Raw genomic sequence first — 26,610 nt, forward strand, 5'->3', positions numbered from 1 at the left:
AGGCAATCTTATATTTCTTAGAGGCCATGATAATTGCTTCTGCAAACCTCTTGTATGGCATGTGTTTACACCAATCTTCAGTGGGTGTAAAGTCCATAAAAGTTACGTGCTTTTTACCATGATCGATTATGAAAAGTGCGTAGCATCCGTTGAATTTCCATGGCATAAGAACCTACAAAATACCAGTCATTAGGATTGCAACGAAGTGCCTTTTATAAATACATTCGAAATGAACACATACGTACATATTTACAACCAGTGATATAATAGTTCAATGAAGGCCAACAGTCGAGTGTTTTGGCTAACTCTTCTGCTGTAGGATCCTGATGGTACTTTGCAAGTTTACCAAAACCAACCATTCTCTAGATAAATATATATACATGTCCACATTAGGATTATATGTATAGATACAATATATTACTACATTATTGATTGGAAACAAACTTACCCAGAAGCGCATGTCCATATAATGTTTTTTATCCTTTATCATTTCATCTTTCGACATATGTGACTCTTTAATGGCCAACAATCGAACAGCCATGTCAAAACATTTTAGAGTCATATCTAGATTTACCCTTAATACGTTTTGCAGGTCTTTGACAGATATTTCTATCTTAAAAGGGTTAAAACTTCGCACCCATGTCATCCTGTAATGCAACATGACAAAAGTATATATCAAAACTTTACGTAGTTGGTACATATAAAATAGATAAAACAATGAGCACTTACTCTAATGTCGTATCATCTTGGATTGTCATGATGTAATCACATAGAACATCTATTAAATCGGCTTTGGTCACTGGCATGTCCTTTGTGGAAAGGCCACTCAGTAAAAACTCATTAGTGCACTCATCGGTCGGGATTTTTATAGGAGTTCTTTTATCCCAATCATGAACAAACCACCTTTCTAAGTCTGCTTGAGTGATGGGGCCATCACCATCTTCCATCAATACTTCGTTTTCTTCAGATACACAAGGTAGTTTCCTCTTCTTAGGATTTGTGGGACTATCTAATATCTGAACATCAGAGGAGCATCCAGCATCGACTTCTTTGTCATACTTGTATAACGGACACCCCTTTCTCTTGTTTATATCTGAGGATAGTAATATAGCAGCCAATTTTTTCCTAAAGTGTGACATGTCGTCCTGCAAATAAGAAACAATTTATTTAGCAATTATATGTATCAATTGGATTGACATAATAATAATAGAAGACAGCAAACAGATATTCATGTTATAGCCACATGTAATGTCATAGTAGTAATAATATACCTGGGTAAAATTATCAGATAGTTCATCCCCTGTCCAGTACTCGATATAGTTTAGTAGAAAGAGGCCACACGAGGAGCTACATCAACCAGATGATAAAATGTCAAGATTAACAGCAATGAATATTAATAGCAACACATAAGAATATATGGTGTACCTATCTGTTTGCTTTGCATATTCCATTTCTATTTCTTTAAGTGGCCAAGAAGCAACTCGAAGGTCTGGCCACCTATGATCTTTTAACTCCTTACGCTGAGATACCATATCAATTTGTCTTTGGAGTCCTTTTATCTTTATTATTATTATAAAAACATAGAATTAAAAGTTGAGAGTTTAAGTTAATAAGGGATTCGTAATTGTTGAGTTTGTATAAACTCACAGTGTCAATGAGGTCATTGCGACCGGATGATGTACCAAGTGAGTCGAGCACTTGTATCTCCATATTTCTTGCATTGATCACAGCAAGATACCAGTGCATTTCTCGGATATTTATTGGAATAAACACCTACAAGTCAATTATAAATATTGCATAATAATACATGTAAACACTAACCGTGTAGATTGCAATCTCGTATTTACCATGTCATGGTCTAGATAAAGTAAAACTCTTCTTTCAGCGCTAGATATTTGTGCCATGTCTTTACTTGGATATAACTCATCTGTTTTAGTTTCAACATCACCGTCTCGCTTTAGAAAGTTGAACTGAAAAGCATTTTCTATGTGTACACGACCTCCAGATCGGCATTTTAGATGCTCTTGAGCTTTTATTAAATTTATGTAACAGTCTATCACCTGCAAGTATGTAAGTTATGATTTAAAATACCAGGGTGAGTATCTTGGAAGTGTGGTGCTCCTAGCTAGTTGAATTATCATGAATTACCTCATCACCTAGATATGCGTCCGGTTGAAATAGGCATTCCATCCACTTCCTTTCCACAAAAGCATCATCAATAAGCACGACTTCTACCCTTGGTTCACAAGGGATTTCTTTAATCCAATCGATGAGTGCAAGATCACCCTGCGTGCAAATATAATCTACGAACCAAACAGTCATGAGATCAAACATGAATCACTTACAATAAAAACAATCCAAATTGATGCAGACGATAGTATGGAAGTTATCATACCTTTCGGAACTATTGTAGTAGTCACCGATTTTTTTGGCTTGTTATGAGACAAGGACATTAGTAGAGATTCATCTATAGATAATGTATTATCTCTTTGGATGATTGTAAGTGCAACATTTTCCTCTTTAGATTCCATCCACAGGAGACAAAAACCTATAATCATTGTTACTATGTATTATTTGATACACGATTTAAATGTTTCTACTATAACCAGCTAAACAATTTTACATGCATTAGTGATAACATAATAATGAAAAATTAATATTGCAAATAAAATGATATAAACATATGATGTTCTATATGGCAAGAGGGTACCAAAAGGCCAAGTTTTATATGATGTGCTTAAGGGCTTAGAATAGGTGTATGGGAATGGTATGGGACGGTGAGAGGGGAAGGAAATCGACAGAAACACATGGAGTTTAGTTTGGTGCCATAACTCACCAATGTAAATAGTTTAGAGAGCTGGAGCTGTTGAGGTCTTTAATAGGGTTTAACAGAAGTCCAACTACACTAACATGTCTCCCAATCCTTGTGCATGAGCACCACGTATGGGGAAAGCACATGGAAGACAAAAGATGTGGCCAATTCCTTTTTCTGCATGTGGGACAACAAATAGGCATCCAAGCAGCTGAATCATCACAGGGATGATTTTTACATCTCCATGTTTATTCCAGGCAAGGTGGAGTTGTAGCAAGTGACCCCCCTTCTAGGAAACGAGTTCCTTTAGTTAGCACACACCAGAAACACCTAGAGTAGTTAGTGGATGGAGATATGTTCAGGGATTTGGACTGTTCTGAACTTCTTCAGTTCACTACAGAGCCAAGTTCCTCCCCTATTTTCTCCCATTTCCATATAATAACAGGCCTATCTTACTTAAGCAACTTGGTGCACCAACTATAGGTCTTCAACTTTACTATAGTCTTGCAGGGCTAATTACACAAGAATCAAAAGTTAGAATGCCCCAAAGTCGACCTCGATTCACTGAAACTAAATTCAATTAGCTGAAACTGAATATGTGTTACTCAGTATGACAGGGTACCTCTGAGGGCATTTTACTCTCTAATTTGTTTAGCACCAAACCTCACATACCACAAGAAGTTTGTTCCCCTTCCTATGGTCTACCAACTTGGCATAAAAACTATGAGTTCGAGCTACTGTAGTCTCCCCCGTTGACCTTCTTTTTTAGATAGAATCCTCAATGAGTGGAAAGGACTCCCAGACTTGCTCCGCAGTACGAGCCCCATACAGAGCCGCGCCCTTGTGATATGATAAGAAGAAAAGGGGCCAGGCCACCCTCTTTTCTTTTCCGCACCAAGCCGTGCCTTTTATATGATGTGCTTAAGGGCTTAGAATAGGTGTATGGGAATGGTATGGCACGGTGAGAGGGGAAGGAAATCGACAGAAACACATGGAGTTTAGTTTGGTGCCATAACTCACCAATGTAAATAGTTTAGAGAGCTGGAGCTGTTGAGGTCTTTAATAGGGTTTAACAGAAGTCCAACTACACTAACATGTCTCCCAATCCTTGTGCATGAGCACCACGTATGGGGAAAGCACATGGAAGACAAAAGATGTGGCCAATTCCTTTTTCTGCATGTGGGACATCAAATAGGCATCCAAGCAGCTGAATCATCACAGGGATGATTTTTACATCTCCATGTTTATTCCAGGCAAGGTGGAGTTGTAGCAAGTGACCCCCCTTCTAGGAAACGAGTTCCTTTAGTTAGCACACACCAGAAACACCTAGAGTAGTTAGTGGATGGAGATATGTTCAGGGATTTGGACTGTTCTGAACTTCTTCAGTTCACTACAGAGCCAAGTTCCTCCCCTCTTTTCTCCCATTTCCATATAATAACAGGCCTATCTTACTTAAGCAACTTGGTGCACCAACTATAGGTCTTCAACTTTACTATAGTCTTGCAGGGCTAATTACACAAGAATCAAAAGTTAGAATGCCCCAAAGTCGACCTCGATTCACTGAAACTAAATTCAATTAGCTGAAACTGAATATGTGTTACTCAGTATGACAGGGTACCTCTGAGGGCATTTTACTCTCTAATTTGTTTAGCACCAAACCTCACATACCACAAGAAGTTTGTTCCCCTTCCTATGGTCTACCAACTTGGCATAAAAACTATGGCTCAAAATCTCATGGATCAAGCACAACAGGGCTCAAAATTTCACAAAAACACACTGTCAGGGTTACCTTAGTCTGACCTTATATGATGCGCTATTCGTTGGAAACTCAGAATGATGTGCTTGTTTCTCCTTGTTTTATTGTCCTCTGCTGCTAGTACTTCTTTAGTAGATTTCCAGTATAGCCCGGAACAACAAGAATGTATAGGCACACCAGGCCTTGGCTCTCAGAAAAGCCAGTAGCAGAGGTCGGGCAGTCAGATCTTAGCCTGTCACTGAAATGTGGCGAGCTGGGTATGCAAAGTTGCTGCTTTGCTAAAGGTTCCAGCCCCCTTGTTTCTCAGATGAGTCTCGATCGGTACTGGGTGATCGAAGACTAACTGCAGAACTGACTACATTCGGGGCTTGAAGTTCAAATGTGACTTACCAGTAACTTATTTTGGTTTAGCTTGTAATGATACAAGTATACAAGGAAAAAAATCACATCTGTAGTACATGGGTGAGCAGATGCACTGGTTAGGACACATTCAACATCAAATGAGAAGCTAGAAGAGTCACAGCTGCAAACTGCTATGGGGGCAAGCAAAATCAAAGTATCCCAAGGATGCATAGATCTCCTGCAGGTACATATTTGGAAGCTTCAGGGCTTTTGAATAAACATCTGTTTTCTCATGTTGTTAAGCAACACGATGTTACATGCAATCAAATTTCATAACTTTATCATGCTCTGTTTTAATGTTCTAATTCTGGCCATGCTGATTCCAGGAATTTCATCATCTGATAGATGGCAATATAGAGTTTCTTGTAAAGTTGAGAGATTTGGTCATTGATGGGTACAAGAAGGTTTTCAAGATTTTTTCCAGAAACTTGATGGGCATTTTCATGTGCTTTCTGGGAGAAGCAAAAAATTCCCAGGAGTCAACTGTTACAGAGGTATGTTGTGTCACTGCCAATCACTTGTCCACTGTCCAATGTGAAACTTCATAATGAAACAATTATGGCTTTTGTCACCTCTTTTAGGAGCTAGCTTCTTTTTTCTGAGGTGGTGCTCGTAGCTACGAATATGGACCACCTTTTGTACCTGGAGAGATATGTCGGCTATATCGTTCATCAGGAGAGAAATGCTTGCACCATGTAGGAAGTATTCTTTATCTTCTGTTTTTTTTCATTCTGTTTTTTTCATTGTTACTGGCCTTTATGTAGAGGTTATATCTCACTGGCCTTTATGAATAAGAGGAGCTGTGTGTTTATGTAACCTTCTTGGGGAACGGTATATTAGATATCTTGAAAAGGAAAGGAGTTTGAAAAGGAGAAGATTGTTTCCCCAGATTTCAAACAGAAGTCAAGAAAACAGTTTGGATTCGGTTGAGGTTAAGACAGAGGCAAAGTCCACAAGCAAAGTTTCTGGACAACAAGAGCTTGGTCCATCCATAACACCATTAGGGCTTCGGTTGGAGGTTAAATCAATATACTTCTTGTTTTTATGATAACTGTGTTCTGATTTTCTTGAATTCTAGCTGTTCCCTACAAAATCATAACCTTGTTTTGGTGCAGTATATGATATGTGAAGCATCAAAGAAGTCATCTCAGCTTGTTGATTTCCTTGTGCATAATAGTGGGAAGAAAATAATGGTGTAAATACATGATGACCTAAAATTTATGTTTGGCTACTTATTCTTAGTTCTATGTAGCATTGTGCTAACTTTTGAATCTTCATATCGTGATAAATTGCAGATATTTTGCAACATGTGCTTGTGTAGATTATTGGGCTGTTGTTCTTCCACTAATTAACTCGCATAAAGGTTCTCCAATAATTGCTTCCCATGGGAAGATGAAACAGGTTGGTAGAGCAAAGCACTGTTTTCACGCCACACGTGCTCTGCCTCGTCGTTGACGTCACCCTCCATGTGAGCTCGTGCGGCGTGCGCGCGGGGGGGGGGGGGGGGGTCTGCGAGCGCAATGTACTCGAGCTATTGGCTGACAAGAGAAACCTGTCTTGTTCCGTATAGGCGGACGACAGACGAGGTGTACACGCAGGGTATCGCTGCTGCCCGAGGACGAGGAAGCGGAGAAGCGGGCGCAGGCGCGGGTCCGGGAGGACGAGGACGCGGATCAATGGCCATGAGGCCGCTCGCACGAACGCGCACATGTTCTACAAGATGCTCACGACATCCGATACCAGCACACACATCTTTAGAAATATAGTGTTCACATACAGTGTTGGCCGAGTTCACAGACATTATACCAACAGAAATAAATTCACAGTACAGCTATGGCGTAAGGACCTCCTTATAGACAATATTCTTTGTGTATGTTACGCCATTTATTGTTGACTTCTTTTCCACCCCCTTCTTCATTTTGTCATCAGTGACTGGAATTACAAGTACCTTCACATTCAATCGAGTTGTGGCCCTTGAGAGAGCAACATATAGCTGGCCATGAGAGAATACTGGTTCGGGCAAGTACACAGCAACATTAGGAATCGTCTGTCCCTGGGACTTGTTAACAGTCATGGCGAAACTTAGTCTTACCGGAAACTGCTTCCTTTTAAAATGGAAAGGGAACATCTCGTCATCAGAAGGGCACAGGGGTATACGAGGCAAGAAAACCCGCATTCCAGCATGCTGACCAAGGACAATTTCAGCATCGATACTATTTTTTTGGAAACCACGTACCACCAGCCGTGTACCGTTGCAAAGTCCGTTAGCAGGGTCTATATTCCTAAGCAACATGACTGGGCACCCAATTTTGAGCTTCAGAACGTGCGGGGGTAGTCCATTAGGAGTCAGCGTGTTTAGGAATTCCGATGGATAATAGTTATTAGGATCGTCCATCGCGGTGTCAAAGCTATGGTACATCATCTGCTCCCGTTGGAAACGATCGATCATCCTCATATTTATCATATCAACCCAATCGTTCCGAGTAGTCAATATTGCTCTTGAAGTGATGTAGCTTGTATTAGACATGTTTTCGTTTAGACTGGGGTAAATGTCATCTATCAATCTGTCAAGGTCGCGGTCATCACCGGTATATGGCACACATACCTCATCTGGAAGATGAATATCACCATCGTTGTTCACTTCCTCAGTTCCACCACCGACACGCAACAAATATTCTGCAAACCATGGGTCGCTCTTTGCTCTCATGTTGCGGACAAGCTTTAGGTGGCACATTGATTCCCATAGGTAAGAACTCCGTAGAGAGGCAGCAACTATCTGAGCCCTTGACCCTTTACGTACAACAGGGAGTACTTGTCTGAAATCTCCCCCAAACACAATAGTCTTCCCACCAAAGGGCAGATCAGGGCGTCCCATGATATCACGCATGCTGTTGTCCAACGCTTCAATTGATTGTCTCTTAGCCATTGATGCCTCGTCCCAAATAATGAGTGACGCTTTCTGTAGCAACTTTGATGTCCCACTTTGTTTCGTGAAGGTACATATAGCACCATCATCAATAGTAAGTGGTATCTTGAAGCGTGAATGGGCAGTTCTCCCACCAGGCATTATGGAAGCCGCAACCCCAGATGTAGCTGTTGCAACTGCAATCTTGTCCTGACTACGTAGCACCGCAAGCAATGCCTTATACAGATAAGTCTTTCCAGTACCACCAGGCCCATCCACAAAGAACACACCGCCATTACTGGTGTCAACAACAGATAAGATCTTTTCATAGGCAGACTTCTGCTCCTCATTTAGGGTTGCTTGCAAAGCAACATCTTCTGCCGTCGCCTCGATAATTTCCTCCTCGTAAATCTCTCTATCAATACCTTGTGAATCGTCATATCTATCGATGATAGCAGGTAGAGGGAATGTCTTTATGTCTTTACCCATTGACTGCAACATGTTTCTAATGTCAATCAAGACCATCTGCTGCAAATGGCTTTTGCTCTGAGTAATACGATGATAATCCTCGGACATTGTGTCAAGGTGTCTCTGCCACAATTCGGCCACATCATTCGGCTCGCAGAAAACCAGTATCGTTGCAAACAACCTCCGTAGCGCTGATGGCATTTGGTAAAGAGCAGCTTCATTGAGACACTCATCTATTGTGTTGTCTGCTTCAAGTAATCCCCTTCTTTGTGCTGCCTCACGAAATGATGGTAGTGTGTCACCGTCTACTGTCCTTAGATCCACATAGGAGGTAGCACCAGTCACATGGTTTAGGAGGAGCCGAAGATAGAAGCGCTCCCCTTCAGATGGTAGAGCAGAGACGATTCTACCGACTTGTCCACCCGTATTTTGTTTCCTCCTTTGCCACACTTTGCCCTGCTTCCAAGTGTACCACTCAGGGAAGTCACGATACAGGATGCCCCGAGCCTCCTCGTACAGCTTATTCGCCTCAAAATATGCTGTAATCATTGACCTATCAGCACCTGGACGGTTGACGACTCGCTCGACCATTTGTCGCTCGTGAAACGTCACCATGTGCATGTTTGGAAGATGGAGTTGCAGCGGCATCATAGATGGAGAGTTTTGACTAAGCTCAAATCCATATATCCTCCATAAGGCTTCCAGAGGAGTCACCCACCTTGCATCTCTATACTGTTGTATCTCATCTACATCACCATTTTCCTTACTCGCATCTCTCATAACAACAGACGCACGATCATGGCCTTTGTATATGTACTTGAACAGGTACTTAACAGCCTTGATGCTCCCACACGCCTCAACATTGATGTGACAGTTGAAGAGCCGAAGGAGGTAAGGGTTGTAAGGGACAACCCATCTATTGTCCAATTCACATCCTCGAACCTTTTCCTTACGTCCATCGTCACGACGTCTGTAATTAGGATATGAATCCTTCCCTTGCATGGTTGCCTCACGGAAATGCCGGGGGTATTGATTCTTGCACGATGCACGACCCTTAGTGCATGGGCAGTTAGGGTTTAGCGACCCGCACGGGCCATGCATCATATGCTTGATAACCATCTTTCGCAGTTCAGGGTACTTGTTGGATGGGATCTCAGTTGAGATCAAAAGGTCATACTGTTCAGGGCACGTGAGCTTGTACTTCCTTTGCATGATGAGTAGAAAATGGGCATGTGGCAAACCTCGTTTCTGAAATTCCACGACGTAGACGTAGGCTCGGACTTTACCGAGAATATCCTGTTTAGTCAACCGATACTTTAGCTCCTGTAGTTTCGCATGAAAGACACACACTACAAGATCCGGACGATCTTGCGGTGTCTGTCCAGGTAGAAGCTCTCTCCTTATCTCATCCCAGTTAGGGTTACATGTCATGGTAAGAAAGATGTCTGGTTTACCAAACTTCCGCACCAGAGCCATAGCATCCATATATCGACGTCTCATGTCACGAGGACCGCCAATAAACGACGGTGACAACACAGTTCGCTTTCCAACCTTCTCTCCTCTAACATCTCCATCTAACATGCTATCCACCAAGCCCTGGTATAGATCTGCCCTTAACCGATCCTGGTTCTTACGTATGAAATCTAAACGGGAGCTCTCAATCTTAATGTATGTGTCGACCGCGAACTGCTGGAAAAGCCGTTTACCATGAAGTATTGGATTGAATACCCCTGGACGTATCTGGAATTTGTAGCAGTAGTAATCACGCACGGACACACATAGATGGGTAGGAGGTTCTGCATACGCAAGAATCGATTATTTAGTGATGTCGAAAACATATTTATTAATGTGAACAACTTAGAAATTACAAAGAAACAACTAACCCGCATCTTCATCATTTGCATTATTTCTCCTATGCGTCGCCCGGTATGCATCCACTTCGTCCATGGATACACCAACCTTTGGGATATTTGCATGCCATCCAAGTTCACCTCTAGGGAAGAACAGTGGATATGATAGCGCATCGTAGCATCCATGGTATGAGCGGATGCCATGACTTGACCTATCCTTCCCATGTAGCATAACACTCTTGCTGAACTGGCCTCGCCGTTCGCTCCCCTCGATCCAGACAGCGGCCACCTCCGAAGTGAGAGGTGTGTTATAAGTCTTCTGGTTCAACGTTTGGTCAAGGTTCAATGCGATGTGATAGTCAGCAAGGTTCTCAACATGACCCATGCTCCTAAGGTGCTCAGAGTACGGATTTCCACGAAGTATGCCAACTATCTGTTTAATAACCTCTTGGTCTTTCTGAATCTGATCTTCACGACACTTACGGAATCGATGCTCGAGACTGGGATCATCATCGTAAAAGTAAAGCTCTAGGTGTTTATGCTCTGCCCCACATTCACTACCGAATGACTTGATATTATGGTACATCATGCCTTGTGCACGGAATGTGTATATACCAGAATCCCGCATATTAGTTGTCATACTGTCGAGGCAACAGTACAGGGAAGTGAAAGAAAAATGGCCATTAAAAAACCTGATGTTATCACGAAAGTGCCTAGCATCAGAGTCTGCACTATCCCACAACCTCCTGAGCTGGGGAGGAGTCTCTAGTGGGGCTAGCTCAACCTTCCCACCTCGACAGCAAAACCCAGGTGGCTCATACTCAAACTTCTTCGCGGTGCAATAACCACAGTCGGGAACGTGCTTCAACATATGTGTTTCTTCAGGGATGTTGCTGTAGACCTTGTCGTACGGGTCAGGCACATCAGTGACAACAGATTGATCTTGAGTACCATCTTTCTCGAAGTCCTCGTTAGTGTCCTCATCTGATATTGTTTTGGAAAAGAACGATTAAGACATTTGAAATTAGATACGCATTCGTATTGTAATATAAATTGACATAAGTACATTTACCAACGAATATATATCCCTCGTTCTCATCATTATCCTCTCCGAATATGACACCCTCATCATCGTCATCAACTGGATCGTGAAAATACAATCCAAGTAAAAGACATGGCATTCAGGGTTGAGAAAATATATAACCTCAATAAAGATTTGTAACAATTACCATTGGAAATGAACCTTGGGACCGACTGGCTTTGCTCCAACCCACTTCTTTGTTCGACCATGTTTGCACTCCCATTTGTTGCCACGATCGCACTTTGGCGTGTATTCCTATATTGTACTGATGGAAACACACGTTTAGTCGGACTACATTTTATCATCGCCGTGCAAGATCCAATCAAAACTGGTTAGTATAATTACCAGTGTTGTTGATCTCTATAGTTGAACCGGGTTGTGTCGAATCATCCATTTGTCCGACGTCACTGATAGTATCCTCAGTCAAAGTAGCCACGTTACGTGCAATGTTTGTTTCAAATTTCTTGTTTTGACGGGCTAAGATAGCTTGTCTTGCACCACGCAGAACATGATGTTTACGTCTTAGTGGCTCAGTAGACATATCGAGTGAACCGACATCCTTAGTTTGTGTTGAAGCTGGCATGAAAGGTGTACTGGTGTATTCAGGGATAACCCAGTCGCATGCGTTATCAGAGGATGAATCAGGTTCCGATACATATGCTGTAGGGTGGACAACCTCAGAGGTATATGTTGGGACCTCCATGGCAATGGACCCCTGATTCAAAGTGCTAGCTTGCAGTGCTCTACGTTTTCTTATGTACTCTAACTTTCCCTCTTTCCGCCTTGGTGTCTGATTATACAACCTAAGCTGTTCATTTTGGTCACCTATAAAATATGAACACAATTATTTTCCAATTGTAGGTTTATGCGCAGATTTAGTAATTAAAATGGACGTTTATCATCACCTCCTGACACATTGGGCATCACATTGTGTCCCTTGTTTCGTTGACGTGCTTCACGACGCTTCCTATTCTTCTCGTTTTTTTGTTCAATGGACATCGCTGCATATCTTTCCCTATCCCTTTTCCTCTTACGCTCCTTAGCATCGACCATTGGTCCGAGCAATTCATTTTGATCACCTATAATGTAAGTTTGTGTATTAGTGTTCCCTACTTATTACGTTTCGACGATGTATGGTCAGTTTTTGTATTGACCTTTACCTCTAATGATAATGTTAGAGATGTCTGTGAATGGTTTGCGACCGGCATTATGTCCCATCTGATCTATAACAAGAACAGTACCCGAGAAAACATGAGCATAAAAATAATACTGCAAGAACCAAGGGTGAAATGATATGACTTGAATAAACCAAGCGAATAGAAGATCAAAAAAGATGCCCTTGGTAATAGAGGTTATAGAAACATGCATCATAACCGAGAGTAAAGAGATAAGACCTAGAGAGAGGTGATAGGAGAACGATTTTGGTGTCCGTATAAGATATTTTATTATATTCCAAGTTTGAATTGCATAGATGGATATGGGTGACGCGCTAAGTAATTGTTTTCATAAATCTGGTGATGTGGAATATCTTCCTAGAGCACGCCTAGCTCCTATACATGGGCTTCGGTATACCGAATGTACATTAAATTTGTTCCGAATTGGATCTGTATATTTGACGTAATTTCACGCGCAAAGTTACGATTTTGATGTGAAACATGACACAACATTAAACCAATATAGTGTTCTAAATGGAAAACGTACGGGCTAAACGATTTGATGTTCCACTTATTCATTGATATGTCCCAGGAGAACAAAATGTTTTACAAATTGTGACACATGTAAGTTGCATCAATAACAGTACATGTATTCCATCATAAAATTTAGATTTGCAACAGTTACAGACTCTATCTACGCCTTTGGTCGTCAAGATATCTAACGGCAAACTGACGATCGTTCCGCGCCACCAAAGCCTTTTGAATTGCTGCAATGAGTGCAACATTTAATCACATGTATACTCAGTTCACAATATAATGAAAACAAGTACATAATTTTAATGTAGGTAATCTTAAAAAATACTTACGTTCAAAATAATGGGTGTTGTGATGAAACGGTTTGAAGTGTATTGTTGTATGGTCAGTTGATTCGAGACACTCTAGAATAGCATATTTAAATATTCAATATGAATCATTATAAAAGAAAAATTAGTGAATAATGTGTTTGCAAGGCGTAAACATATGTTGTACCTTGTTTTCTGAACCGCCGAAACATGGTCCCAATTATGATGCTATAATTCTCATTAGCCAACGCCCAGCGGAGTGCATTTTTGTTTAGTAAATCACCCCAAACTTTAATGGTATGTAAAGACCACCTTGTGACATTGATTTTGTGAAGAATAGATTAGTACTAATAGATTTAACATCATATCGGTAATACATTAATGGAATGTACCTAGCATCCATTATAACAATCTTCATGAATGTACCCCATATTGTGCGATGGATTGTATCCAAGTGGACTACAATAGCCATAATGTCTACAAAAAGCACAATTAAATATGGATTAATACTCTATTTTGTGTAAAAGGAATTTTTATTAGGGTTAGTAGATCGATATATTCTTACCAACTAAAGTCCTGTTTGGCAGCTCGGCAATATCATCAAGGTTCAAGAATATATGTTTTGGAAATGGCGGCATTTGAACTGGGACAGTGTATGGCTCTACGACAGTTTGTTGGGTGAAATACAACTCCATGGTACCATTTAGATGTCGAAAATTAAATGCACCCGGATTAAGACCAAACCATACGTTGTGCATCTTGTAGACATGCTTTTCATGGAGCAAACTGTTGAAGTATTTGACTATCTCATACCGAGTAGCAATGGCCTCGATCTTGGCTCCCTAATTTGATTTCAAGACAAAATAGATTGTGGTACGAACATTATATATAGTTATGTAAATGAAACCTAAAGAGGGGATGTCTTACATTGATGTCAGACAAAATGTAATGTTGCCTGTCATGATAACGTGGTTCAATCGGGAATTTAACTTCAACTCGAGCGACAATACTATACTTCCGTTGTGCCCCATAAAAATCGTCATCGCTATAGTCGTCGAACAACCTGAAGCTATATTAAACATGCGACTAAATAACATTCATAAATTTGATAGCGAAATCTTGTGTTAACTATTGTTTATAATATAACTTACACAGGCATCCTGGTTTTCTTGTCCAATGCAACTCTTTCACGGTTCAATACGGCTGGCTCCATCAAAACCTATTATCATTTGACAATAATTTAAACTAAATTGTGATTCTTGTTGCGGTAGCAGATCGAGGCTCCACCAGTTCGCAATACTATGTTTCAGGTGTTTTCTATTGCTTTTTCGTTTTTGTCATTCCAACGGGGAGGCCTCATTATCCTAGCACTACATTTTAGTCTCAGTTTATGAACAAACATTTTGGACAAACCACAGTATATATGCAGCTGGAAGTATGACAGAAAGAAAAAAAGGAACATCAGCTACTTGCAGGATCAGTGCCAAGAAACGCAGCGAAAAAGCCCGCAATCTCCGGCACGCACAGAACGAAGCTTCCTATTATCATATCCACTTAGTTTTGTTCATGCAGGTAGTTAATTTCAAAACCATTGTGCAGATCGACTTTAGTTAATACAATGTTGGTGATAAAGACTATTGTGGTTATGACTATAGCCTTGTAAGGCAGCTTTCTGAAGTGTATGAGTAAGCTTGAAGAAATCCGACAAGGTATGGAACTACCGTGTAGTTGTTTCTGAGTCGTGTTATTGCTGTTCTCATTTTGACTAACACACCTAACTGATTGCTCGTTTGGAAAGAAATTATTGTTTACATGTATGCCATGCGTTGTAATTACCAAAACAAGAGGCAGCTGCAGCTGTTATTACAGGGACTGCTGTTGCTACTACTGCCACTACAACCGTGATCTGGTGAAAAGGCAGAGGGGGTCCGAAGAAGTATGTTTTGCATCTAGATAAGTTTCAGTGCAGCAGTGTTTTTATTAGTGTAACACACCAACCCGACTCTTGTTTCAGGGCCAAGGTACCCACGGAGCAGCCAGTGCCACTGCCACTGCAACCTATTGACTTAGAATAGCCTGTGGATCCTAACGAACCGACATACTACCTCTGCAACCACCTATTTGCTTTGGCTTGTGTTATCAGCAATGGTCAGGGTATATTTTGTATCCATTGCACTATTCCTATAGTAATTAGGGCGTAACCAAACACTAAGTGTTGAGTCTTTTTCATGAGTTCAGGTTCAAGTGTTTACACATTGGACCACTTCATTAGATGCTTACAATGTTTAGCATTTGTGTTGCAAAACTAAATTCTATTTACCTGTTAATCACCATTTATCTATTTTGTCTTGCAGGAGGAAACCAAATTTAAGCAGGCTTTAAAAATAAGGAATCCAAAGAATAGATTGAAGAGGATATATGATACTTGAAAGAGCAAAAAAGTATATGAAGGTGGCGATGAGCTTGATGTTCAGGAACATGATACTGATGAGCCTATTAATAAAAGAGGTGGTTGTGGTGCTCAGACGCTAAATATTACAGTCGATGGCATGAAGATGGTTGCTGAGTTTAAAGCTCCAAAGAAGAAAACTGATGATCAGGATCAACTCCCTGAGCCGGTGGAACGCAAGCAAATTCTCTCAGATGAGAGGGTATTTCCATAATCTCTAATCAGTTCAGCAAGGTATGTTATTTCTTGTATTTGGTTTATTACATGGCTTGTTTGACCAGGGCTTTATAATGTTCTTAAGCGTATAAGTGATGAGGACTGTCTTCTGTTGGGCCTGAATCCCAAATATGTCCGTCCTCATTGGATGATACTTCAAGTTCTTCCTGATCCGCCACCCCATGTTAGACCATCTGTTATGATGGACACCTTTTCCAGAAGTGAGGTAAGCCTAATACCAATATACTTCCTATGTCCGAAAATAAATATCTTTCTAGAATTTTCAGACAGATAAGAACGTTTTTCACAATGAGAAGTACAAGAAGTACCCATGATCCTTTTTGGCTACTGCTATTTTTCTTATTTCTCGCTCTGCTCATGTCTGCTCACAGATAATGAGACAAAGGTGACTGAGCAGCTCTTACGTGCCAGGCGCCCAGGCCCAAATGTGCCGACCTCCTGTCGGTGACCCAGTGGCTTGCTTTCTTGTTGGTGGGTCCCTGGTGGCCTTCTATTGGGGTGGCACTGCCTGCACAAGTGCCCAGCAGGTAGTGTGGCCTGCAGAGCAAGTCACACTGCCTCTGTCGCCCTCCTCCCTCCCTGTCATGCAGCAGGTCCTATGGTCCACAGAGCAATTGTCTGATTGGTTTGTCGGTGACGATGGCTACAAGCTCTTGCAGTATGTATACTGCTCAATCGGGCATGAGGCAGAGAGGTGTTGATAACAAGCAATGCCTTGTTGGAATTAGCCTTGTGGTATTTGCATCATGGATAACTGCAGTCGATGGAAAAAGCTAGGTGTGCTAGAAATCTAAACATTGGAAACTGTTGGGTGCTATTAAAGTGTACCAAAACCTTTTGGTGCTATATTGCTGAAGCCAGGAACTTTGGGTAATATAGAACATGTATATCAAGCTGCTTACAAGTTATATTTCAGTTTCTTGTTATAAGGTTCTGGTAGTTGTGGAGCAAGGGGAGACGTTTGTGAGGGCTCTAGAAGAAGCTGTACCTGAAGATGTGCGTGGAAAACTTACAGCTTATGTAACTGAAATCTTACATTCCAAACGAGAAACTTTCAGTGTAGGTGCAGTGAATCGAGTTGGCTGTAACAATGTAAGACCAACCACTACCAAGACATTGTCCCAGGAAAAGCTCAAAGATTCAGATCATGAAAGCGGGCTTAAGGATGCCAAAATGGTTGATCATAACAGGATTTCTGCAACTGCTTTGGAGGGGGATCTGAAAGACATTAATATGACAAATGATGATAAACCTGGAGAAAGCATCGAATCAGCACAGGGAAAGCCTTCTCAAACTTCTGAACCTGTTGGAACTGCGACATAAATTGGAACTGAGCAGCCTTATAAATCAGATAAAGCTAACTATGGAACCAATGATAGCAGTGAAGGGCAGCATCTAACAGAACGGGACAATGAAATGACTCCAAAGCAAGTTTCTGATGATGAGTCAGTGGTCAGCTCTAATGGGCCTTATAAAGAAAGGGAGCAATCAACAGATGCTACAACAGACCAGAATCTACAATCTAAAACAACAGAAAAGGAAGGTGACACAAGTCGCATAGGGGAAGATAAGACAGCTCATAATGTGAATGATCAAAGCACGCAAGTCTCGAAAATAGAAGAATCAAAACCATCCCCCATTACTGTGACCAGGCATTAGATGCATTAACTGGGTTTGATGACTCGACTAAAATGGCTGTCAAGGATGTTTTTGGAGTTCTTGAAAAGATGATTGATCAAGTTCAGAAACAACAGGATCAACATTGTATTTAATGGCAGATCCAAAAAACAAGGAAGAGAAGCATGTGAGAAAGAGAATTGTGAACGGATGTAACTCACCATACACAAATCATACTCTTAGATAAATAGCATCAACCTCTATATACAGGAAGTATGCATATAAACTTTAGACTACCCCAATAAATACCCAAAATACACACAAGTGTTTACACAGGAGTAGATAATAACGTAAATAACAAAAATCTTGTTAAGAAAATCTAGGAACACAGGGAGTAGACATTTAGGAACACAAGGAGTAGATAATAACGTAAATAACAAAAATCACCTCCCATGGTGCAGGATAGATACAGTAGTTTTACATGTTATAGTAGTAAGAAAAATATTTTTAAGACAAATGGAATCCAAATTAAAATTAACAATAGCATAATATTGTGTGAACTGCGAGCACCTTAATGCTTAACACATGTCTAAAGTAGTGAATAGTGAACAGATCAATGTAATACGTATTCCTATTAATGAAACACTAAAAACGCAATCAGTAATAAAATTAAATAAAGCCAAACAGTAGACAGCTTGATACCTTCACCACAAGAGGACCTTAGTAGGTATCCTGACAGACACACCTTAACCCGCAAATGCTTGTCCTTGTCTCCCTTTACAAAATCCGCACAATCTGAAATGTACCAGAAATCGCAGAAATTTGTAACTTGAATAATTCATTGAAAATAACTTTGCAACGACAGTCCAATTTCAGATGGTATTAATTTCTGCTGCAAACATCAAGAAGCAGAAGAGTGGGCCAGATGAAGGTTTTAAAAAACGAAGTCAAAGAAGATGAAAGTTTTGAATGCCCATAAGAAGCTGTACAGTACTTCTCAAAATTTGACTGTCCCAAAGAATAAGACAAATTTTTTCTATAATGGTCTTGATGGTATTTGACCCGCTCACTGCAGCAGTACCCAAATACCATTTATTCCTCTCTAATGTTCTTGATTGTCTTCCATGTCACATTTATTGGTGCTGCATATTTCAAATAACAGGACTGTTTGAAGCGACAAATCTATTGATCGTTTTCAAATAATGGTATTTGTTACCTGTGTGTTACCTTATTTCCATGTATTGTCCTATTTCAAATAACAGGACTGTTTGAAGCGACAAATCTATTGATCGTAGAACTGCTAGCGGGATTGTATTATCAGTTTGGACAAGGAATGATGACAACACACTGATTTCAAGGCTATGGCTCCTACTGGGTATGGTCCAGTTAGAATTGATAGTGGTTACCCTCTATCACATTGGACTGTTTGCAAGGTTTAGGTTATCAGTTTGGACAAGGAATGATGACAACACACTGATTTCAAGGCTATTGCTCCTACTGGGTATGGTCCAGTTAGAATTGATAGTGGTTACCCTCTATCACATTGGACTGTTTGCAAGGTTTAGGTTCTCACATTTTAAAGCTGTCTAGATAAAATGACACCAACAAAGAAACTTAGGGAAAATTTCATGTACAGCGGTTACCATAGTTATAAAGTTGTCTAGATAAACTGACACCAACAAATAAACTTAGGGAACAATTAGATCCTATCAGTTACCATAGTTCCCTCTAATAGGATTTTCTTTGAATTGTTATTGTTTTGCTTAATTGCTCCCCATCCATACTGAGATGAAGAGTGATGATTCCAACGAAATAAGAATATGGTAAATGGAGTATCATATAAACCACAAGAGATAAACTGACACCAACAAATAAACTTAGGGAACAATTAGAAGACATCAGTTACCATAGTTCCCTCTAATAGGATTTTCTTTGAATTGTTATTGTTTTGCTTAATTGATCCCCATCCATACTGAGATGAAGGAGTGATGATTCCAACGAAATAAGAATATGGTAAATGGAGTATCATATAAACCACAAGAGCTGGCTAATATTCAGAGTGCAGAACTGAGACATGTGAAATGCTAAGGTAACAGGAAAGACAGGTTTAAGGCAATATAATATACATAGGTAACCGAGTCAACCGTTCAATTAGTTCAAGCGAGACAATGTGAATCAATGATTGAACAATGTATATATGCTTGTATCCGGTAAAAGGCAATTGAGACCATATCAAGTACTGCATACATTTCCCGCACACTAAACCAGACATGCTCAATCATGTTGCTCGTTAAACGTGAACTAATCTCAAGTAGTAAAACAGCGCAAGGCTGACCAATATCAAGTACTGCATACATTATCTTTAAAAGATGGCTTCTGTTGTTTGCTTCAGCAGGCGACATCACATAAGAAAATTACCATGTAGTAGGAGAGAAATGTATTACCCGCACAGCCGTCGTTTGCTTTCCCGCCGCGAATGAGGAATGACTGGTTGGTCGAGGCCTGCGCGGTTGAGCAGTAGCAAACGTCGTTCGTATCCGGTGTTGGGGCAACTCCAGCGGCACACTGACGTTGGAATGAAGGTGGCGAGGCGGGGAATCTTAGAGGGCAGGGCGGTGGAATGCAGTGGTGCGGGATTGAGCAGGGGATTGAGAAGGGGTTTGAGCAGGGGAACTAATTGATGAAGGATCCGTGGCGTTGGTTGGCGGATAGGTCGGGGCCGAGCTCGACGGGCGTGCGCGTAGGGAGCGGCACCCGCGTGCGTAGGGAGCGGCATTTGAGGGGAATCCCGGCGGGCGGCCTGGCGGGCGCGACGTGCGCGACGTGCGCGTGGCTACCGCGCGCGTTGGGCGGGCAATCGTGGCTACCGCGCGTTGGGCGGGCGGGCGAGCGTGAGATCTTCGTCGGAGTTTGGTTCGCGGGCGCGGGGACGAGCTGATGGCGTCCGCGAATCGCGGCGGTTGTGCGCGCGGTAGCCACGCGAGCGGGCGGCGGTTGTTTGTGCGCGCGGGAGCCACGGCGGTTGCGCGCGCGGGAGCAGCGAGCGGGGGCAGCGCGAGATCTTCGTCGGAGTTTGGTTCGCGGGCGCGGGGATGAGCTGATGGCGTCCGCGAATAGCGGCGGTTGTGCGCGCGGTAGCCACGCGAGCGGGCGGCGGTTGTTTGTGCGCGCGGGAGCCACGGCGGTTGCGCGCGCGGGAGCCAGCGAGCGGGGGCAGTCTACAAGTGAGCCTTAATAGTTGTAGAGATATAATCGAGAGAACTAGGTCAACTCTCAAGAAAAACGAAACACGTGGGGAGATGAGGTAGCTCATTTACTATTTCAAACTGTGTCCTTGTGCTGGTTTCTTTTAGAGATAGCAATAGGGACCCGATCTCTGATTTCCCGCGGGGAATTCCCCTATTAGGGCTTATTCGGTTCTACCCCAATCCGTATGGATTGAGGGGGATTGAAGGGGTTTCAATCCCTAGTAAGTCAAAATCTCTACCAATCTGTATCAATCCCCTCCAATCCATATGGATTGAAAATAACCGAACAAGCCCTTAGGGGACGGGTATATAACTAATTTAGTCCCTGCGGGGATCTAAATGGAGGAAATTTAATCCCCGTCGATTTCGCGGGGACGAGGGATGGGAGAAAAAGCTCCGTGTACCTGCTCCACGAAACTTTTTTATTTAAGTTAGTCAATTTATTTGTTAGAATTATAGTAAAAACTCAATGTATGACATGTTATAAAATAGCAAACTAAACTCTAAAGTAGATATCTCTTATAACTTTCAATCTTATTTGTTAAATTTGTATTAATTTGATATAATTAATTTAAATTTATCTTTAAATATTGTACTTCTAGTGGGGACAGATTCCTCGCGGGGTTTCCCGTGGGGATAAATTCCTCGACGGGGATGGGAGAAAAAGCTCCCCCGTGAGCCTTCGCGGGGACGGGGATGGGGAGCCATTCCCCGACGAAGAAATACCCGTTGCCATCCCTAGTCTCTCCCCTACTCCCTTCATCCCAAAATATAGTGTTTCTAGTCATATTTTTTTCTGTCCACATTCGATTGAATAATAATGAATATAGATATACATATAAACTACATTCATAAATTGATTAATGAATATATGTTTAGCCTAAAACAAATTATATTTTAGAATGGAAAGAGTACATTTGTTTCTTCACGGTAATGTGGTGCAATTGTGATGTTTATGGCCTTATCTACCGATGACAATTTAACCGGCAAATCCGAAACCTGATGAGTGCGGGTATGGGTGAAGATTTTGATCCACGGGTGTAACCCACACCCGGTCCGAAGTTTCGCGGGTGTGGGTGTGAGTTCCTATTTAAACCCCCGGGTGGCCCACACTCAAACCAAAATTTTGTCCATTCTTTAGTTTGCGCAAAAATATTTAAGATACAATAATAATTATTTTGAATAAGTAATTTGGCTAATTATCCATAAAATCTTTTGTTAGTGCTCAACGTGAGAAAGCTTAAGATTTCTACATATAACTCAATTATTATTGGTACTAAATTATTTATAACTGACTTATTATTTAAAATTATACGTAAAATAAAAACTTGTGGGTGACCCAAAACCTGACGGGTTTATGTGCGAGTTATGTGCGAGTTTGGAATTACACCAGTAGGTGTGAGGGCAAGTTTAGATAGACTGATAGACTTCAACCAGTCCTGTTGTCATCCGGTCATCCCTAGCCTTGTCCTTGCCAAACAACAGGCCATATTTGGATTATCTAAAGTTTTCATAAAATTTGGTCCAAATGAGAAGCATCCTAGATGGACTCACCATCTACGTTGCACCTTTTCACAATAGAAACTCATTGGTTTCCTTTACCGGTTCAGAGAGTGAGATCTGTCTGTTTGTAGTTTACAGAGGATTACAATACAAAAGAAGTATAGCTTTTCTGTTTCTCCCACCCTCTCGAGCAGAACGCAAACTGCGGAAATGTTTCATGACTTCCACTTATCAGATTAAAAACACTGAACCATCTTTTCTACATAGAGCAGCAAACCCTGCCATTACGAATCTACACGACCTGAAGCGTCCGACTGAGTACCTCTGAACTAGGCTGTGCTCCCTTTTTCTCTGACGTGCAATTGCAACACGCACCTGGTTTTATTCGCCCAACAGTTTGCTCTCACGCCTACAGAGACGACTTCGGCCTGACGGACGAAGGCCTGTGCCCATACGAATACACGCCTACTCCACGCTTCTTCCCAAGCCGGCCAGCATCGACGTACTGAACGAGGAGAGGGCAGGGGCTGTACTTGCTATCTCCCAGGCCGCTGTGGAGTACCCGAAGTACTGAGAGGCAGACGTCCAGGCCGATGAAGTCGGCGAGCTGCAGAGGGCCCATCGGGTGGTTCGTGCCCAGCTTCATCCCTGCGTCGATGTCCTCTTTGGTTGCCACTCCGGTGTACAGAGCCCAGAAGGCCTCGTTGATCATCGGCATGAGGATGCGGTTCACGATGAATCCTGGGTAATCTTGCGAGCATATAACGGACTTCCCGAGTCTGCCAAAAAAAAAACATCAGACAATCTAGCAAGTCTGATAACATCCATATTATAGAATAGACAGATATGCGATTTCAGACTAGCATAAGCTGTTGTCAACATCCAAGACAGGCAAGCCGGTACGGATTAAAACCAAACGAGCATGTTGATAGCAGCTTTGACCTGCTAAATACGCAATGAGATCATCTGCAGTCACTGCTGCCCCCACAAACTTTCCCAGGACTTTAAAATGAAGCAAACTTATCATTTGGACTAATTCACTAGACACTAGTTTTGCTCTGCTAGCTATGAACACACTGGTTCAGGTGAAAGGGCACAGCACAAGTTTTTAGTTACCTTTCGGAGAAAGATCTGACCGCAGCAAACACCTCATCTGACGTATCGGCTCCTCGGATAATCTCGATCAGTTTCATTACCGGAGGAGGGTTGAAGAAGTGCATGCCTATCACCTGCAGTCCTGCACCATGTAAGTCACTTCACAAATCCTGAAAGAGCGAATTAAAATTCTTCGCATGTACAGATAGTAGATGCCAGGTTGCTCGTCACCTGAGAGGGGCGTTTGGTAGCTGAAGCCAGGCGGGTTATGGAGATGGAGCTCGTGTTGGAGGCGAGGATGGCCGAGGGCTTCGTGACCTTATCCAGCTCCACGAATAGCTTCTTCTTGACAGCTTCGTTCTCCACGACGGCCTCGATCACAAGATCCGCGTCCCTGAGATCCTGCACGGCGGAGACGCACCTTATCCGCTTTATTGAGTCCTCGCACGCGGCCTGGAGTCGAAGCAAGCCCAGAACTTGTCAGGGAGAAGGCTGGAAAACCGCGCACCAGTTCGGGAAGGGTGCTTTGGGAGGTCGACAGAACGCTCTTACTTACCTGGGAGAGCTGGCCCTTGGCGGCGAGGCGCCGTAGGGAGGCGGAGATGGAGATGACGGCACGGGAGAGGGCAGTGGGGTCGGCGTCGAGGAGAAGTACGGCACAGCCTCCGGCGGCGGCGAGCTGGGCGATGCCCGAGCCCATCTGCCCCGCGCCTATTACGCCCACCGCCGCGATCTCACTCGCTGTCGCCATTGTTTTGTTTTGTTTCGTTTGCAAGGAAGCGGGCGGTCGGGCTTGTCGCTCTGGTTGGTAATGGTAGTGGGGTCTGGGTGGGAATGGGGAAACCGGAAAAGGGCGTGTCTAGAAAACTTATCCACCTTGGACTTGGGAGCCCTCCTCTGCCTCTACAGTCCGCAGGCTGCCGCTAGCTTCATCGGTGGCTATTTTTCATGGTCTATTGTTTATAGGTCCTGTTTGGCACAGCTTATTTTCAGCTTCTTCACAAATTTAAGCTGAAGTTCTGCCAAACAGACAGCTTCTGCAGCAGCTTATCAGTTCAGCTGCTTCTTAAAATGAACTAAAAGCAGCCAACAAGCAAAAGCTGCTTTTTACCAGCTTATCAGATAAGCTACTTTTTCAACAAGCAGCAGCTGTACCAAACAGGGCCATAATTTGTAGATTGTCGTGCTGTATTTTCTCCCTCCGGTCTCGCAATAGAGTTCGTTTTATTATTTACCTTTTATCTACATTTAAATAAATAGTAATAAATCTACATATATATAAAACACATATTAATAACTATATAAACCCAATAAAAAGCTAAAACAAATTCAATTTCGAATTTACGTATGAAATTGATGATTGTGTTATATATATGTGCATGTGCCCAACGGATTAAACTGGTGATTCATAAACTGTGTATTAAATTGGTTTGTGCATGTTAAATTAGTTTGTGCGCGTGTGACTATAGATTAAATTGATGAACATTTGTGTTATGTACTTGTGTTTAGGGATGGAAATTTGGCTCGGGCTCGGTGAGGCTCGGCTCGAACCGGCTCTCGAGCCAAAACAAGCTCGAGCCGAGCCTGATTTTATAGCTCGTCAGAACTACGAGCCGAGCTAACAACATCAAATACTATTATACCATATTATTATGTTTTTAACTATTTTATTGAATTTTTTGAACTTGATACATGATACACTTATATTGTAGTCTAAAAATATATTATATATATTTTTAATCTTATATATAATAAAAATATATAATTTATATTTTAAACGTGATTTAGTGTGAGGCTAGCCTGCTCGCGAGCTGTTATCGAGCCGAGTCGAGCCGAGCCTCTCGGTCAGGCTCGCAACATGACCGCGTCGAGCCGACGGTCCGGCTCGTTTCCAGCCCTACTTGTGTTAGATGAACTAATAAGTGGTGAACTGTGTTAATTTGGTGTTGAATTTATATTTTCTACAGAATCGTGAGATTTTAAAAAAACATTTTTAAATTAACTAGCAGTTAATATTTTTTTCTCTAGTGGCTCATGAGATAAACGAGCTAGCTCGAACTCACAAACGAGAAGAGCTGAGCCAGCTCGATCCTACAGTCTCCCCGTATTAGCTCGCTGCTTGTTGGAGCGAGGCACGTTATAAAAAACAGAGGCGAGAGAACATCTTAAAAATATAGTATTTTAAATCAGCCTTTCTTTATCTTCCTGAATATTTTTAATAATGTCCTCTTACCTCCATTCTTGTTTTGGTTTACACTAATAGATTAGTTTGCATTTGATATGTATATAAAATGTTATAATTTATCACCTATAAAATATTAGAATATTATAATTTATCGCTTAATCTACAAATGTTATGTAGGCTACATGGTGTCTTTGCATGCATTACCATCCCTGTAATATCGTCCAACATACATTCAATGTGTTGTATCTTAGACTTACCATGTGGGTTATTTCTCCGTTGTGATCCTTTTGACTTCCGTAAGGGTTGGGCCCATATGTTGGTTCCTTATGACTCCTAGCGCCCCCTCATCGGTATGACCATTGGTGCGCCCTTCATGCCTTCTAACTTTGCGCGAGAGGTCTGGGCCCTTACATGCCATGTGTCCTAAGGCGTCAAGGGCGATGGAGGCTTCATTTTCTAGGTGTTCTATGGCGCGAGGGGTCCGAGGGCCCTATCTGTCATGTGCCCTAGGGTACGAGGGGTCCCGAAGGCTTCATTTGCTAGATGTCTCGAAGAAAAAGGTCTTATTGGGGGCCTTCTTCTACCTTATGTCCTCAAAACACTAATTCAATAAGTGTTTTCTACCTTGTTCTATATGTTGCAGGGTTAATGCCGAAGGTAAGTTTCGCCCAAAATTACCGATGCACATGATTCTAAGGAAGAAGCTTTAGGCAAACACTGTACGCATACTTGATAAAGTTGAATAAAATCACAAGAAGCTTTCGAAGCTCAAGAGTTCAAGATGTGAGAAGGATAAGGACAACATTGTCCTCGATAATGTATGACAATTTAAATGTATATGTTCTAGGACATGATTGTAAATTCGCTAAACCTATACTGCACGCCTATAAATAGATGAACAGTGTCATGCATTAGAGACATGATTTTCCTTACCTCGATAAGAACCAGACATATTTCTCTTCATAAAAAGTTGTACCTTTCTCTCTCTATATTGTAATCTTACGAA

At 41.9% G+C, this 26,610-nt stretch overlaps 2 protein-coding genes and 1 long non-coding RNA gene across 3 annotated transcripts; 1 reads left to right on the forward strand and 2 right to left on the reverse strand.

Annotated features, from left to right (window-relative positions):
* Positions 1-1,293: 1,293 nt before the first annotated feature.
* Positions 1,294-2,676, reverse strand: LOC109941633 (uncharacterized). Its single transcript, XM_035962000.1, has 5 exons — positions 2,396-2,676; positions 2,149-2,303; positions 1,848-2,060; positions 1,648-1,773; positions 1,294-1,347 (listed from the first exon to the last, which is right to left on the reverse strand). The coding sequence occupies exons 1-5, from the start codon at positions 2,556-2,558 to the stop codon at positions 1,294-1,296; spliced, it is 711 nt and encodes a 236-aa protein (XP_035817893.1). The 5' UTR covers positions 2,559-2,676.
* A 19,718-nt stretch (positions 2,677-22,394) lies between these two features.
* LOC100191282 (3-hydroxybutyryl-CoA dehydrogenase) lies at positions 22,395-24,239 on the reverse strand. Its single transcript, NM_001136716.1, has 4 exons — positions 23,976-24,239; positions 23,651-23,872; positions 23,441-23,553; positions 22,395-23,103 (listed from the first exon to the last, which is right to left on the reverse strand). Exons 1-4 carry the CDS (start codon positions 24,168-24,170, stop codon positions 22,734-22,736), a joined length of 900 nt encoding a protein of 299 aa, NP_001130188.1. The 5' UTR covers positions 24,171-24,239; the 3' UTR covers positions 22,395-22,733.
* On the forward strand, positions 23,206-26,610 carry LOC109941545 (uncharacterized). Its single transcript, XR_002264196.2, has 2 exons — positions 23,206-23,570; positions 26,248-26,610. It is a non-coding gene; the product is annotated as an uncharacterized lncRNA (long non-coding RNA).

This window comes from Zea mays, chromosome 8 (assembly GCF_902167145.1).
Source record: "Zea mays cultivar B73 chromosome 8, Zm-B73-REFERENCE-NAM-5.0, whole genome shotgun sequence".
In the NCBI taxonomy this organism is placed as follows: Eukaryota; Viridiplantae; Streptophyta; class Magnoliopsida; order Poales; family Poaceae; genus Zea; species Zea mays.